The sequence below is a fragment of the Solanum pennellii genome, chromosome 2 (genome assembly GCF_001406875.1).
Source record: "Solanum pennellii chromosome 2, SPENNV200".
Lineage (NCBI taxonomy): Eukaryota > Viridiplantae > Streptophyta > Magnoliopsida > Solanales > Solanaceae > Solanum > Solanum pennellii.
Window position 1 is genome coordinate 36,245,450 of NC_028638.1, and position 11,211 is coordinate 36,256,660.

The window sequence follows — 11,211 nt, forward strand, 5'->3', positions numbered from 1 at the left end:
AAAAAAAAATTATAATTATTATATACATATAGATTATAGATGATAAATATTAATAAATTAGATATTTAATTAGGAATTAACCTTAGGAAGTCTAAAAGTCATTAACATTTAATTAAATTTATACAATCAAATATTTAAATATTTTATAATAATTTAATTTGTTGAAAGGGTAAAACCGTAATTCAACTTTCAACTTTTTTGTTCATGCTTTTAGTAATATATGATTTGTTGAATATCACGTTTTTACTCAGTTAAAGAAAAAAAAGGGAATGGTAAGAACTTCAACGGGGGAATTGTTGTTGTTGGTGGCTCATGGAAAGGAATTGACAATAGTAAATCAGTTTATGACTGGAAAAGATCAGTAATTGGCTCCAAGAAAACTTTCCGTTTTGAGGAAAATAATCATGTTTGGATTATGAAAGAATATCGTCTTTGTGATAAAGCATAAAACGCCTTGATACAAAGTGGTCGTATTCAGGAGGAATTTGTTGTATATCGCATTACAAGGAGTGTCTATTCTTCTTCGAATTTTGTTCCAATTTCTTCATCACAACCACAACAAACTGTGAAATCTTTTATTCCAGATTTGGGACAAATCAGTGCTGCTAATGTAATTCCAAATGGGAACATCACACAAGTTAGTTTAGTCACAGAAGAATCAAAATTGCCTCAAGGCTCTGTTCATCAAGAAACTCCTCCTGATTATGACATTACTACTTACTACAAACAACTTGATGCATATGCTGTCTCTGTACTCGAAACAATGGTTCCATACATTCCGGAACCACTGCAAGAAGACGAAGTTGATTCTATCCCACTTTTCTCCGAAGATTTTTATATTGGTTATACAGATCTCTGGCTTAAGAATTGGCAATAGTTGCTACAACTCAACTCTCACAATGTTCTTTGCCAGATTGTATGTATTTAAAATTTTATCTATCAATGTACTTTCATCTTTCTTTTAACAGTGTGGTTTCTTAATTTGGTTTAGGATTATTCTTTTGTGAAAATATTTCTTCAAAAAGGTCTTATACATGTATAAAACCACATTGTTTGAAAAGTAATCTTTTATGAAAATATTTCTTAAAAGGTCTTATACATGAAAATAAAACCACATTGTTTGAAAAATAATCTATTAATGGTTAGCTGCATAAAACACCAAGGACAAGTTCCACATGGGTTTTCATCCACAAGTAGTTAATACCACTAAAAGGCTAACTGATCTGCTACACTACATATTTATAACAAAAACACCAAGAAAATTAGAGTTTGTAAATTTGATGACTTCTGGTCAATGTGAACTAGAATGGAAGCACTGAGGAGATGGAAGTCTTGTTAAACTATGACTGATGTGAATTGTTGTTACTGACACCAAGTCCAGCAATTCATCTAATTCACTATAACAAATAACCAAATCTTAATGTTAAAAAAGAATGGAAACCTACAGTTACGAGTCCGGTAATTCATCAAATTCACCATAACAAATAACCAAATCTTAATCTTAAAAAAGAAAGGAAGCCTACAGTTAACAGCAGGTGGTTGATGCTCTCACTATTATATATACACACTTCCAAGAAAATATGAAGAGGTCAGAGGCAATGCAGGTTATCTTGAGTCACCTTCAATGGTTAGGTCAGACTAATAAGTGACTACTTGGAACTCTTAGCCTTCTTATCAGCTGCAGCAGCCGTAGCAGCAGCTTTAGCAGCAGATTTGGCCAGGGCACTGGGCTTCAAGGCACTTTTGGGGTTCAGTGCCTTTCTGATCTTAAAAGCAGCCCAGGCAGTCCCAAAAGCATGCCCTGCAGCATCAAGCCCTTCACTGGTTGCATTAGCTGCTTCTTCTCCATACCTACAAAACACAAAGTTCACTTTTAATTCGGAACTGAACCATTAGAGCTTCATGTCTTTGTCTTAGTCTATTACCCCACTGATAGTGTGCAATAGCACTTCAGTTGAGTCCTTCCCTCATGCCCATACTATCGTGAAGAGTAAGAGAACATGACAAAATAAATGATAATGGATTGCTATTGAAAGATGGAGGTCTATTACCATATGAATGCCTGGTTTTGGTTTCTAGTAAATAACAGAAAAAAGCATATCTAGCCAAGATAACTGATCAACTTAATCTAGCTGTCAGCAATGCTAAAGTAGGAAAAAGGTGAGGAGAAGAGAAGTTTTTCTTTGATCGCATTTCATATACTACCCATCTGAACGATCTATTTTTCTTTGGCAATTTTGCTGATATATAGAACTCTTAAGATAACTAAGCTTCACCTGTGAGAAACAAATTCAGTCGTCACAGTGCCTGATGTAGACATCACATTCTTTCCAGCTACTTCAACAGCATCACATATTCTGCCTGTTAACAAGTATATCTGCATTAGACTTCTTTCAAATTAAGTCGACTTTTAAACAAAAAACAAATAAATTGCCTCTACTTCTGTGAAAGACAAATTGCATTGTTGTGAGAACCAGCACATTTACTTATGTTGAAACCACCAAACGTCATCTTTCGGGTCTCAACATACATATTGAACTCTAACAGAAACACAAGCAAGATGCATAACGTTAATGTTCTTGTCACCCTTATGCCACCTGGCATCCTGAATGAGAGGGGTTGGGGGAGGAAGCAGGTGCCCCCAGTGACCCAAAGATAAAACAGTTACTCAAAGTAGTCTGTATGACAGCCCAAATGGGGCTGACTTAATCCTTTTCACTCAGAAAAGTGCATCGACCAAGCTTATCATTATATCCTAAATCGTCGATGGGTGATCAACTCATTCTTGCCATGGAGGACAAAAATTTAAAAACCACAAGAATCCAGAGACATGTATAATGAACTGAAATTCCCCCTTATATCAATGATTTATACTGCACTCGCCTCCATTCAAACATTGCATACTACACCATTGTGCACGACACCAATTTTTGCTAAATTACTGTAGCATGCAGCATTAATACTACGTCTAATCTAGGAAAATTGATGATATGTTCCATTTTTGAGTTGAACGATTAGCTGAGAAAGGAAAGGAGGGAATGGGAGAAGAATGGGACCGATAAAGATTTTAAAGTTCTGATGGACTGTAGAAAGAGAATAAAAGGAGAGATGGGAAGGGCAAGGTACTACAATAAAGATTGAATCTTGTATCACCTATATCTAAACAGCAAAACTAAGAAATTGAACCTGTTTATTCACACTGGGTAACCTATAAGGGGAACTTTGTGGATAAAATGAGCTACAATTAGATGTTGAATTATACGATAAGAATCCCAACGAAACAATAGACTATAACCGAAATCAGCAACTGAAAGATCAATAACTCAAGGCCTCCAAAGCCAGTAGTGATGTTCAAAGATATCCAATAAACCGAGAAAAGAACTTTACTAGTGGTTTGGTTTGACTTGGTTTGGTGTTGAAAAGAAAAACCCGACCATAATTATTTTATTTGGTTTTAACTAGAAAAAGTCGAACCGAAACCAAATCAAACGGACAATATATTTATACAACAACAACATACCCAGTGTAATCCCACAAGTGGAGTATGGGGAGGATGATGTGTACACAAACTTTACCCCTACCTTGTGAAGGTAGAGCGATGGTTTCCAAAAGACCCTCGACTCAAGTAAAGCAGATATATTGATACAAATTTTATAAATATTTTATACTTGAAATATTTTTTGTATAATATAATTTGTAAGTTATTTTTTTTTTAAGAAAAGGGTAACCTTGTATTCACACCATAAAATTCATCATCCAAAAAATGATAGATTGGAAAGTTACATCCCACATAGGGTATTCTTTACAAGTTTCCTATGAAGTCAACAAATTCTACTATCTTCACTAGGGGTGTCAAATGGATGGGTTGGGTTGAAATTGGAGATATTAAAATGAATTGAAATTGAAATCAAATTGGGTCTTGACCTGCCCAAGTTTACTTTGGGCTCAAATGGGTTGAGTCTTGACCCGCCCAATTTAACCCGCTAAATCTCAATAATTTTAACATAGTGAAATATCACTTTTATAGTCACAATTTGAATTTCAACTCAAGATTTTTTTTAAAAAAGGTAAACAAATGCATAAATAAGTCCTAAAAGATACTACCTCTGTCCCTAATTACTTGTCCACTTTTCCTTTTATAGTTGTCCCTAATTACTTGTCCATTTTGATAAATCAAGAAAGGACAATTTTTTTTACCTATTATACCCACAATTAAATGACTAATTACTTTGAAAAATGTAGAACTTTTCATCCACTTCATAATTAATAGGGGTAAACTCACTACGTCATTAATTATTTTCTTAATAGGTGTGTCAATTCAAAAGTGGACAAGTAAAAAGGGACAGAGGGAGTATAAAATAGATAATAATTCATACTTCCAATGTAGGAACATATCTTAGTAAAGAGTTTTAAAAGGGTTGAAACTGAAGATTGAATTGGGCTCAATTGAGGATTCTCTTAAAATTGGTTAAGCTTGAATGGGTTGAGATTGAACCCAATTCAAATTATCTTGAGCCCAACCCTTAAAATTATAGGCGGGTTTGGGCAGGTTACCTATGTTTGGGTTCATTTTTGGCACCCCTAATCTCCACAATCACATTTTGTTTACACCAAAAAAACAAAAGGCTTATACAATTCATTCTAATCTTTTGTAACTTAGTCTTTTGTCCATCAATATAATTTGTAAGTATTTGTTACACTTTTTCAAAATTCATGTTTCTTAACATATTTTTTCAAGGTTTAACTTACAATTTTTTATGGTACAATAAGTTTTTATATAATTATAGCCTATAAACATCTAGTAACTCAAATAAAACCCAAGTCAAACCATGTTCATTTTCACTATCTCTCATCAACAGTACTTGTTTTATGGGTTTTCATCATCTTTGTGGTTAATGACACCATATCTGGAAGTATTAGTAACATGTTTTGTTTTGCGGAGACTACACCGAAAACCCTGCCAAAGAAAACCTAAAAAAATCCAAGATCAGAAAACCCCCAAATCTTGTTGGTTTGATTTGCCCCCTTAGCTCTTACATGGGTTATATGGGAGGAGAGAAGTAGGAAAGCTTTTGAAGGGAGTAAAAATGACTTTGTATATTTGAGGTAGTCTCCTGTTTCTAACTTCTTTTTGGTTCACACGCTTGTATAATATGATTGTGTAAGTTTTGTAGAGAAACATGCCCTATAGTTGAGTCTCTACTTTTTGGTATACTGCTTGCATACAGGACTTTTTTTCTCATGTCATTTAATTTTAAAACTTTTTTTTCCCTAGGAGACGAGGTTAAATTATGGTTTGGAAGTTTCAAGAATGGGTCGCTTATTGAGTAAAGGGAAAAAAAAGGAATTATGAGAAAAATGAAAGGAGAATAATATCACTCATTGTTGCTGATGTATATGCACTGACTATGCTATTTTGCTGAATGATAACACTGTATAATAAATGTTTTTTCAGTTAAACTTTAGTTCATTTACATCAAGAAAATCTAGTAAGGTTTATTCCTTCCCCATCAGACATGTCCTTGAAGCTATGAACGGCCCTATACGTCTAAACATGACGTCTAAGCTGATCCATTTGACTGTGATAATGACAATATAGGTACTATAAAGATACACTTGAATTTCTTTTCTGTGACCTGAAGCAGCTGGGGAAGAAAAGGCAGAAAAGCAAAAAGCAGAACTTATAGACATACAAATTCCACAAAATTGGTCAGAACAGAGAGAAGCCAAAAGACGTGACTTACTAAATCCATCAAGAGTGGCAAGAACCATTTCCCCTGGAAGGAGGCTAAAGAACTTTTTTCCTGCTTTGGTATTTGCAAGGGACCTAGTAAAGAATCCTGAAACCTTCACAGCTCCAGATAGGACTCCAACTGCCACTTTCTCTGTCATTTTTGTCACTCTCTTAACCCTGAAAAAACCATTCAAAAGAATAAGTCGGTCTTTTTTTTTTTATGGGTAAAAGCTTTAATCCATACAGTACCGAGATGGTACAGGACCAAGTACAAGGAAAAGCTACACCATCTCCACCACATTCATACTACAAATTTTCCCTAAAATATCCAAATATTGGTCCCACCCTATCTAGAGTACTGCCATAACACCAAAAGCAAATCATCGATACACGTAAGTTTTTACTCCAGCAATCTGTGGTCTTTTACCATCAAAGCATGTCTTGTGTCTTTCCAAAAAACAGTCCAAAATATGCAAATGAGAATAGTTCTCCATATCTATTTCACACTTCTCTTTACTCTTTGAGCTCGCCAAACTTCCAACAGACTAGTGATCTTCTGTGGTATAACCGAGACGCCCATAATGTTCAAAAACAATTCCCACCATTGTCTCAAGGAACTGCAAAGTAGGATAAAATGCTCAACTGTTTCCTGCTCCTGTTACAGTAAAAACATCTGTTGCACATGGAATACTCTCTCCTTTGCAGGTAATTTTGGTTTAAACAAGTATCCCTGGCTGCTAACCAACCAAAGCAGGCTTATGATAATTTCCCTTTCAAGGAGTGGAAATAGACGAAAGAAAATCTTTTGAGCTGCTTATTTCCGTACTTATCTACCATTAAAAATTTAACATGGCAGTTTCTCATTCTACGGTTTTAGTATACCAAATTATAGAATTTATAGGCATTTGTAGTAACAAGAAACATCATCGGTAATACAAACTAATTACCCTTGGATGAACCAAATTTGTAGTTTTAACACATTATCGCTAAAACAGTAAACAAAGTCACACATAATCTTTCATAGCTCAAGATTTCACTTGGATTAGCAAAATCTCTAGAACACCACAAACATTTCACATCATCCTATTCTAGAAAGTGGATTATTGCATTCCCTTCCACATTCAGAAACTTAGAAACCATTGTATCCTCGTGTTTCTTGTTCTATATTCAATGTAATTCCATATGTGGGGTCTGGGGAGGATCATGTGTACACAGACCTTACTCCTACCTTGGTAAATCCGTCAAGTGATATATAAAAGAGGCATACTCGATATTACATTGTAATGACTAAGATTAGAAATATCACTCCAAATGACATAATATCAAACAACCATCTCTTACATCAATATCCTATCACTCAATGAAAGTTTGTCACAAGAAAACAAAAAGAGAAAGCCTTGTGTGCATGAAAGAAAAAAGCTAAATTTTTCTAGATTCAACACTTTCACAGTCACACCTTCAACTGACATTGACTCATCCCAATCGTTAAAATACTACAGGCAGTCATGTATTAATGTGGGGATACAAAAAATCTCTTCTACTTCAATTTGCCTGCTTTCCCATTTGAAGAGAACTAACAGAAGCACTTACCTTCACATCTACCTTCATAGTCCATTAAGAATTCAACAGGTAGTCTCACTATACTTGATCTTACTTTGCAAAACAGTCAATATATTTAGCTAATCATCAAGCCAGTCAAAGAGAAAAAGAAGCAAAAGTCCGCCAAAATCCTAGAAAGGACATACCTTTTGATCCTCTTCAACGTCTCAGGACTGACCTCAGTCTTCGAACCTGTCTTAAACCTATTCTTCAGAACCTCATTCCCCCACTTCAATCTATCTGCAGTAACATCTCCACACCACAAAATCCCCTTTATCAAGTGTCCTGAGCCCGAAGCAACTAACTTTGCCGCTGTTGCATTGTACTCCTCCACATTAGGCGCCAATGTGGTCCAATAAGCCGCACATCTCTCTTCCAACACCTCCTTCTTCTTCTCCGACTTTAAATCCGCCGGTGACAACTCCTTCGCCACCGGTCCACCTAATGCTACCGCGGCCTTTTCCTCCACTTTCTGCACGGCAAAGTTACTGTAATTTTCCAAAATACCATCCAACTCCTTCAATAATTTCTCCTGTCCTTTGGAAGCAATCGTCAAACCATAATTCAACGAGTCATTTGCCAAGTCACTGACTGATGATTCTTTATCCGATTCATCGTCTTTAGGAGCTTGAAATGAGAAAAAGTAATGTGAATCATCGAGTTTCACCGCGGCAAGGTCCTTAGTCAACGGCCACTGGATTTCATTTCCAACACGAACAAGTACTGCGACGATATTGTTCCCTTGTCGGAGACGATGTAGGAATAAATCGCCGATGGCGAGTTCAACGGAATAGTGCTTGTCAATCAAATGAAGAATGGAACCGGGGATAACGAGAAGGGTTTCTTCAAGGATTTCAGGAGGGGCAGATGGTGAATAATGTTGTCGCTCAGGGGCAGTTTGGTCATTTTGAGGGAAGAGATTTTCTACAAGGTCGTTCATGTCAATGGTTGGGTAAAGGTTTTGGCGAGAAGTAGATGAAGGAAAAGGGGCATTTTGGTCAACTACTACTACTTGTGGATACATTGAAGAGGAATTAGGGTTTTTGGAAGCCATTGAAGTGATCAAAGTGAAGTTGAAGATGAAATTTTCCGAGAAAAAATAGGGAAACAGAAAAGTACTTATTGGCCAAGCGCGTAAAAGTACGCGTCATTGGTAGTTGGCCAAATTACCTGTCTTGGGAATTTCCCGCTATATTATTCGGAGAGAATATAATAATGTATCGAAACTTACATAAATATATTATAAATAAAAAATATTTACTATTTATAATAGTAATATCTTTTTTTTCACTTGACTATTTTTAATTTGTATTAATAAGAATAATTTATTGTTCATATATAATACAAGTTTTATTAATGGATAAATATATTTATCACACATTTTAATACACTTATAATATAATATGTCAACTCTTACCAAACAAGCATAATATACTTTTAAAAACAGTTATAATACATATATATTACATACTTAATTCACTTTTAGAAATATTACAAATTTAACATAGTATTGTTATAAATGGAAAAAAATAAAAAATATTGTTAAAATCTATAGTTATTTATTAAATGATATTCATCCAAATAATTGTTGGAAAAATTACATAAATTAATACATTTTAGAAAATAATTACTGTTTTTAGCGATACTTTTTGTTTATTACCATTTATAGCAATATTGTAATAAATCTGTAATATGTATTAAAAGTGAATTATATATGCAATATATATGAATTATAATTGTTTTTTGAAATATATCATGTTTGTTTGGTAAAAAATTGTCACATTATATTATAATTGTATTAAAATGTATGATAAATGTATTATTCATCATTAAAATTTGTATTATATGTGAATAATGCATTGGTCTTAGTAATATGTATTAAACTTGTATTATAAATGAATTAAAAGTGATCAAGTGAAAAAAAAATATTGTTACTATAAATGATAAATATTTTTTTTTATAGTATATTTAGGTAAGTTTCCCATAATTGTTCCAATAATAATTCCGAAATAGAATTTGTGATGGTTGGCCTAACCCAACCCGTTATTTGGGTGAAATATAATTTTTCAAGCCCATTTAAAACTAGGGCTTATAAGTTTGATCCATATAAACCCTTAACCCTTGAGGTTTTATTGAGGTCGTGTCAGGGTCGGTCTATCGGCCAAAACTATTTACTTAAGGATGTTCTAATTATACTATGTCCAAGCAAATTTGCTTGTATCTAGGATATATAGACAAACCATGCCCCCTCGCCTCCCTCCATCTCGATTGTCACTGTCTTATCCGGCTCGTGTATCTGAGATTTAGATACATGTATCTCGTGTATCGTATTATAAATACATGTTAATTATACTAGATTTTTTATTAGTATTATTGAAACAACACTATTATTTGTCATATTTGATTTGAAAATCTTGTCATCTTTTTTATGTTATAAAATTTAAATTTTGAAAAAAAAATAGTTTTTTTTTTTTGAAAAATTTTGTTATAAAATTTAAAATTTGAAAAGAAAAAATTAGTTTTTTTTAAAAAAAAAGCAAGCCCGCCTCAGCCTTCAACCCTTCTAGGATTGGTAGGGTTCACCATTTTCAGACCCTTTCAAATGAACAGCCGGCCGGTCTGCCCTAGTCCTTCAAATTCCTTTGGTCGAGTGGGGCAGAGCTGACCCTTTTACCGTATTTAGTTTGACTAGTTAATTTTGAAATAACATTTATAAAATAAGTTGTGCATACTTTCATTTTTATTTGTAAAAAAAAAAATTTGAGTTTTAGTTACTACTACTTGTATTCATTTAGAGATTGTGTTTATACAATCTTATGCTATTTATATGGTAGATATCCGATAAAATATCCTATGGGGATGGGGCTTTTTGAAATTAAACCTAATGACCCCTATTAATATTAAAATTGTAAATTTAAATTATGTGTGATATTTTTTCTTTTTCAAAATATTCTCCTGTTAATAAAAATAGGACAATGACATCCTTTTATGATTTATCTAAGTTTAGGTTTTAAAATATTTCTCAGGGTTAGCCAACTGGCTTAGTTATGCCCTTAGATTATGATTTAGGTTCAATTTTTTTTTTTCCAACAAAGGACCAAAAGAATTTCTCAATTAGTAAAATATGATAATTGTAACTTGTTTATAATTGGTTTTAGTACTAAAAACATCTTCATTATTAGCCAATTTGCAAAGTACTTGCAAAATCACATAATTACTAGAAATTCTCGAGAGGTGGAGTGTACACAACAGATCATAACCCTAACCCTACCTCGGGCCTTCGCAAAATCAATGGTCTCACCGGGAACTAGACAAACACCTAGATGTGAATTCTCGTGGAGGTAAAGAGAATGTTTCCGGAGTACCTCGGGTTCAATTATAGCATATCAAAATCAGACCAACCGGCTCTAGCAGACAACCCACATTCTTTTATTCTCTTCTTTTTCTTCATGCTTCTCTGATTTCCAGAAAAAGGCGCAGATTCGACTGGTAAAATCGATACTTCAAATTACAGGGCAAAAAAATGCATCATTATACAAGTGAAGTTTATTTACTTACAAAACAGTACACACATTTGGACTAACAACAAAATGATAGCTATAGCTTTCTGTCTCTCTGCAAAACAAAGAATTGGCTACCCAGTTCTATTACAAAGAAAAAACGCCACTGCAATACCTGTGAATATTAAGAAAGTTAACATGAGATCAACAATATTCCAAAAATAGGGTACAAACCCTTTCCACTGCAATATGTTTACTGGGAACTGTAACTTCTAATTCTATACACAGTGCGCGAAAGAAATTTCAATGAAATTTGTAACCTGAAAAAACAAGGGGGATTGTCCTGCTACAATAGGTTAATATATATATATATATATA

At 33.8% G+C, this 11,211-nt stretch overlaps 2 protein-coding genes across 3 annotated transcripts in view; both read right to left on the reverse strand.

Annotated features, from left to right (window-relative positions):
• Nucleotides 1–1,316: 1,316 nt before the first annotated feature.
• Nucleotides 1,317–8,499, reverse strand: LOC107008628 (protein EARLY-RESPONSIVE TO DEHYDRATION 7, chloroplastic-like). The gene is made up of 4 exons (XM_015207740.2): nucleotides 7,480–8,499; nucleotides 5,745–5,911; nucleotides 2,277–2,361; nucleotides 1,317–1,851 (listed from the first exon to the last, which is right to left on the reverse strand). The coding sequence occupies exons 1-4, from the start codon at nucleotides 8,385–8,387 to the stop codon at nucleotides 1,650–1,652; spliced, it is 1,362 nt and encodes a 453-aa protein (XP_015063226.1). The 5' UTR covers nucleotides 8,388–8,499; the 3' UTR covers nucleotides 1,317–1,649.
• A 2,242-nt stretch (nucleotides 8,500–10,741) lies between these two features.
• Nucleotides 10,742–11,211, reverse strand: part of LOC107011742 (vacuolar fusion protein CCZ1 homolog B-like) — a 17,187-nt gene continuing 16,717 nt past the window's right edge. For both annotated transcript variants that reach the window (XM_015211358.2, XM_015211359.2), the window contains one exon: nucleotides 10,742–11,008. In XM_015211358.2, coding sequence (XP_015066844.1) covers nucleotides 10,981–11,008 — 28 coding nt within the window. In that variant the 3' untranslated portion in view covers nucleotides 10,742–10,980. The remainder of the gene's footprint in view (nucleotides 11,009–11,211) is intronic.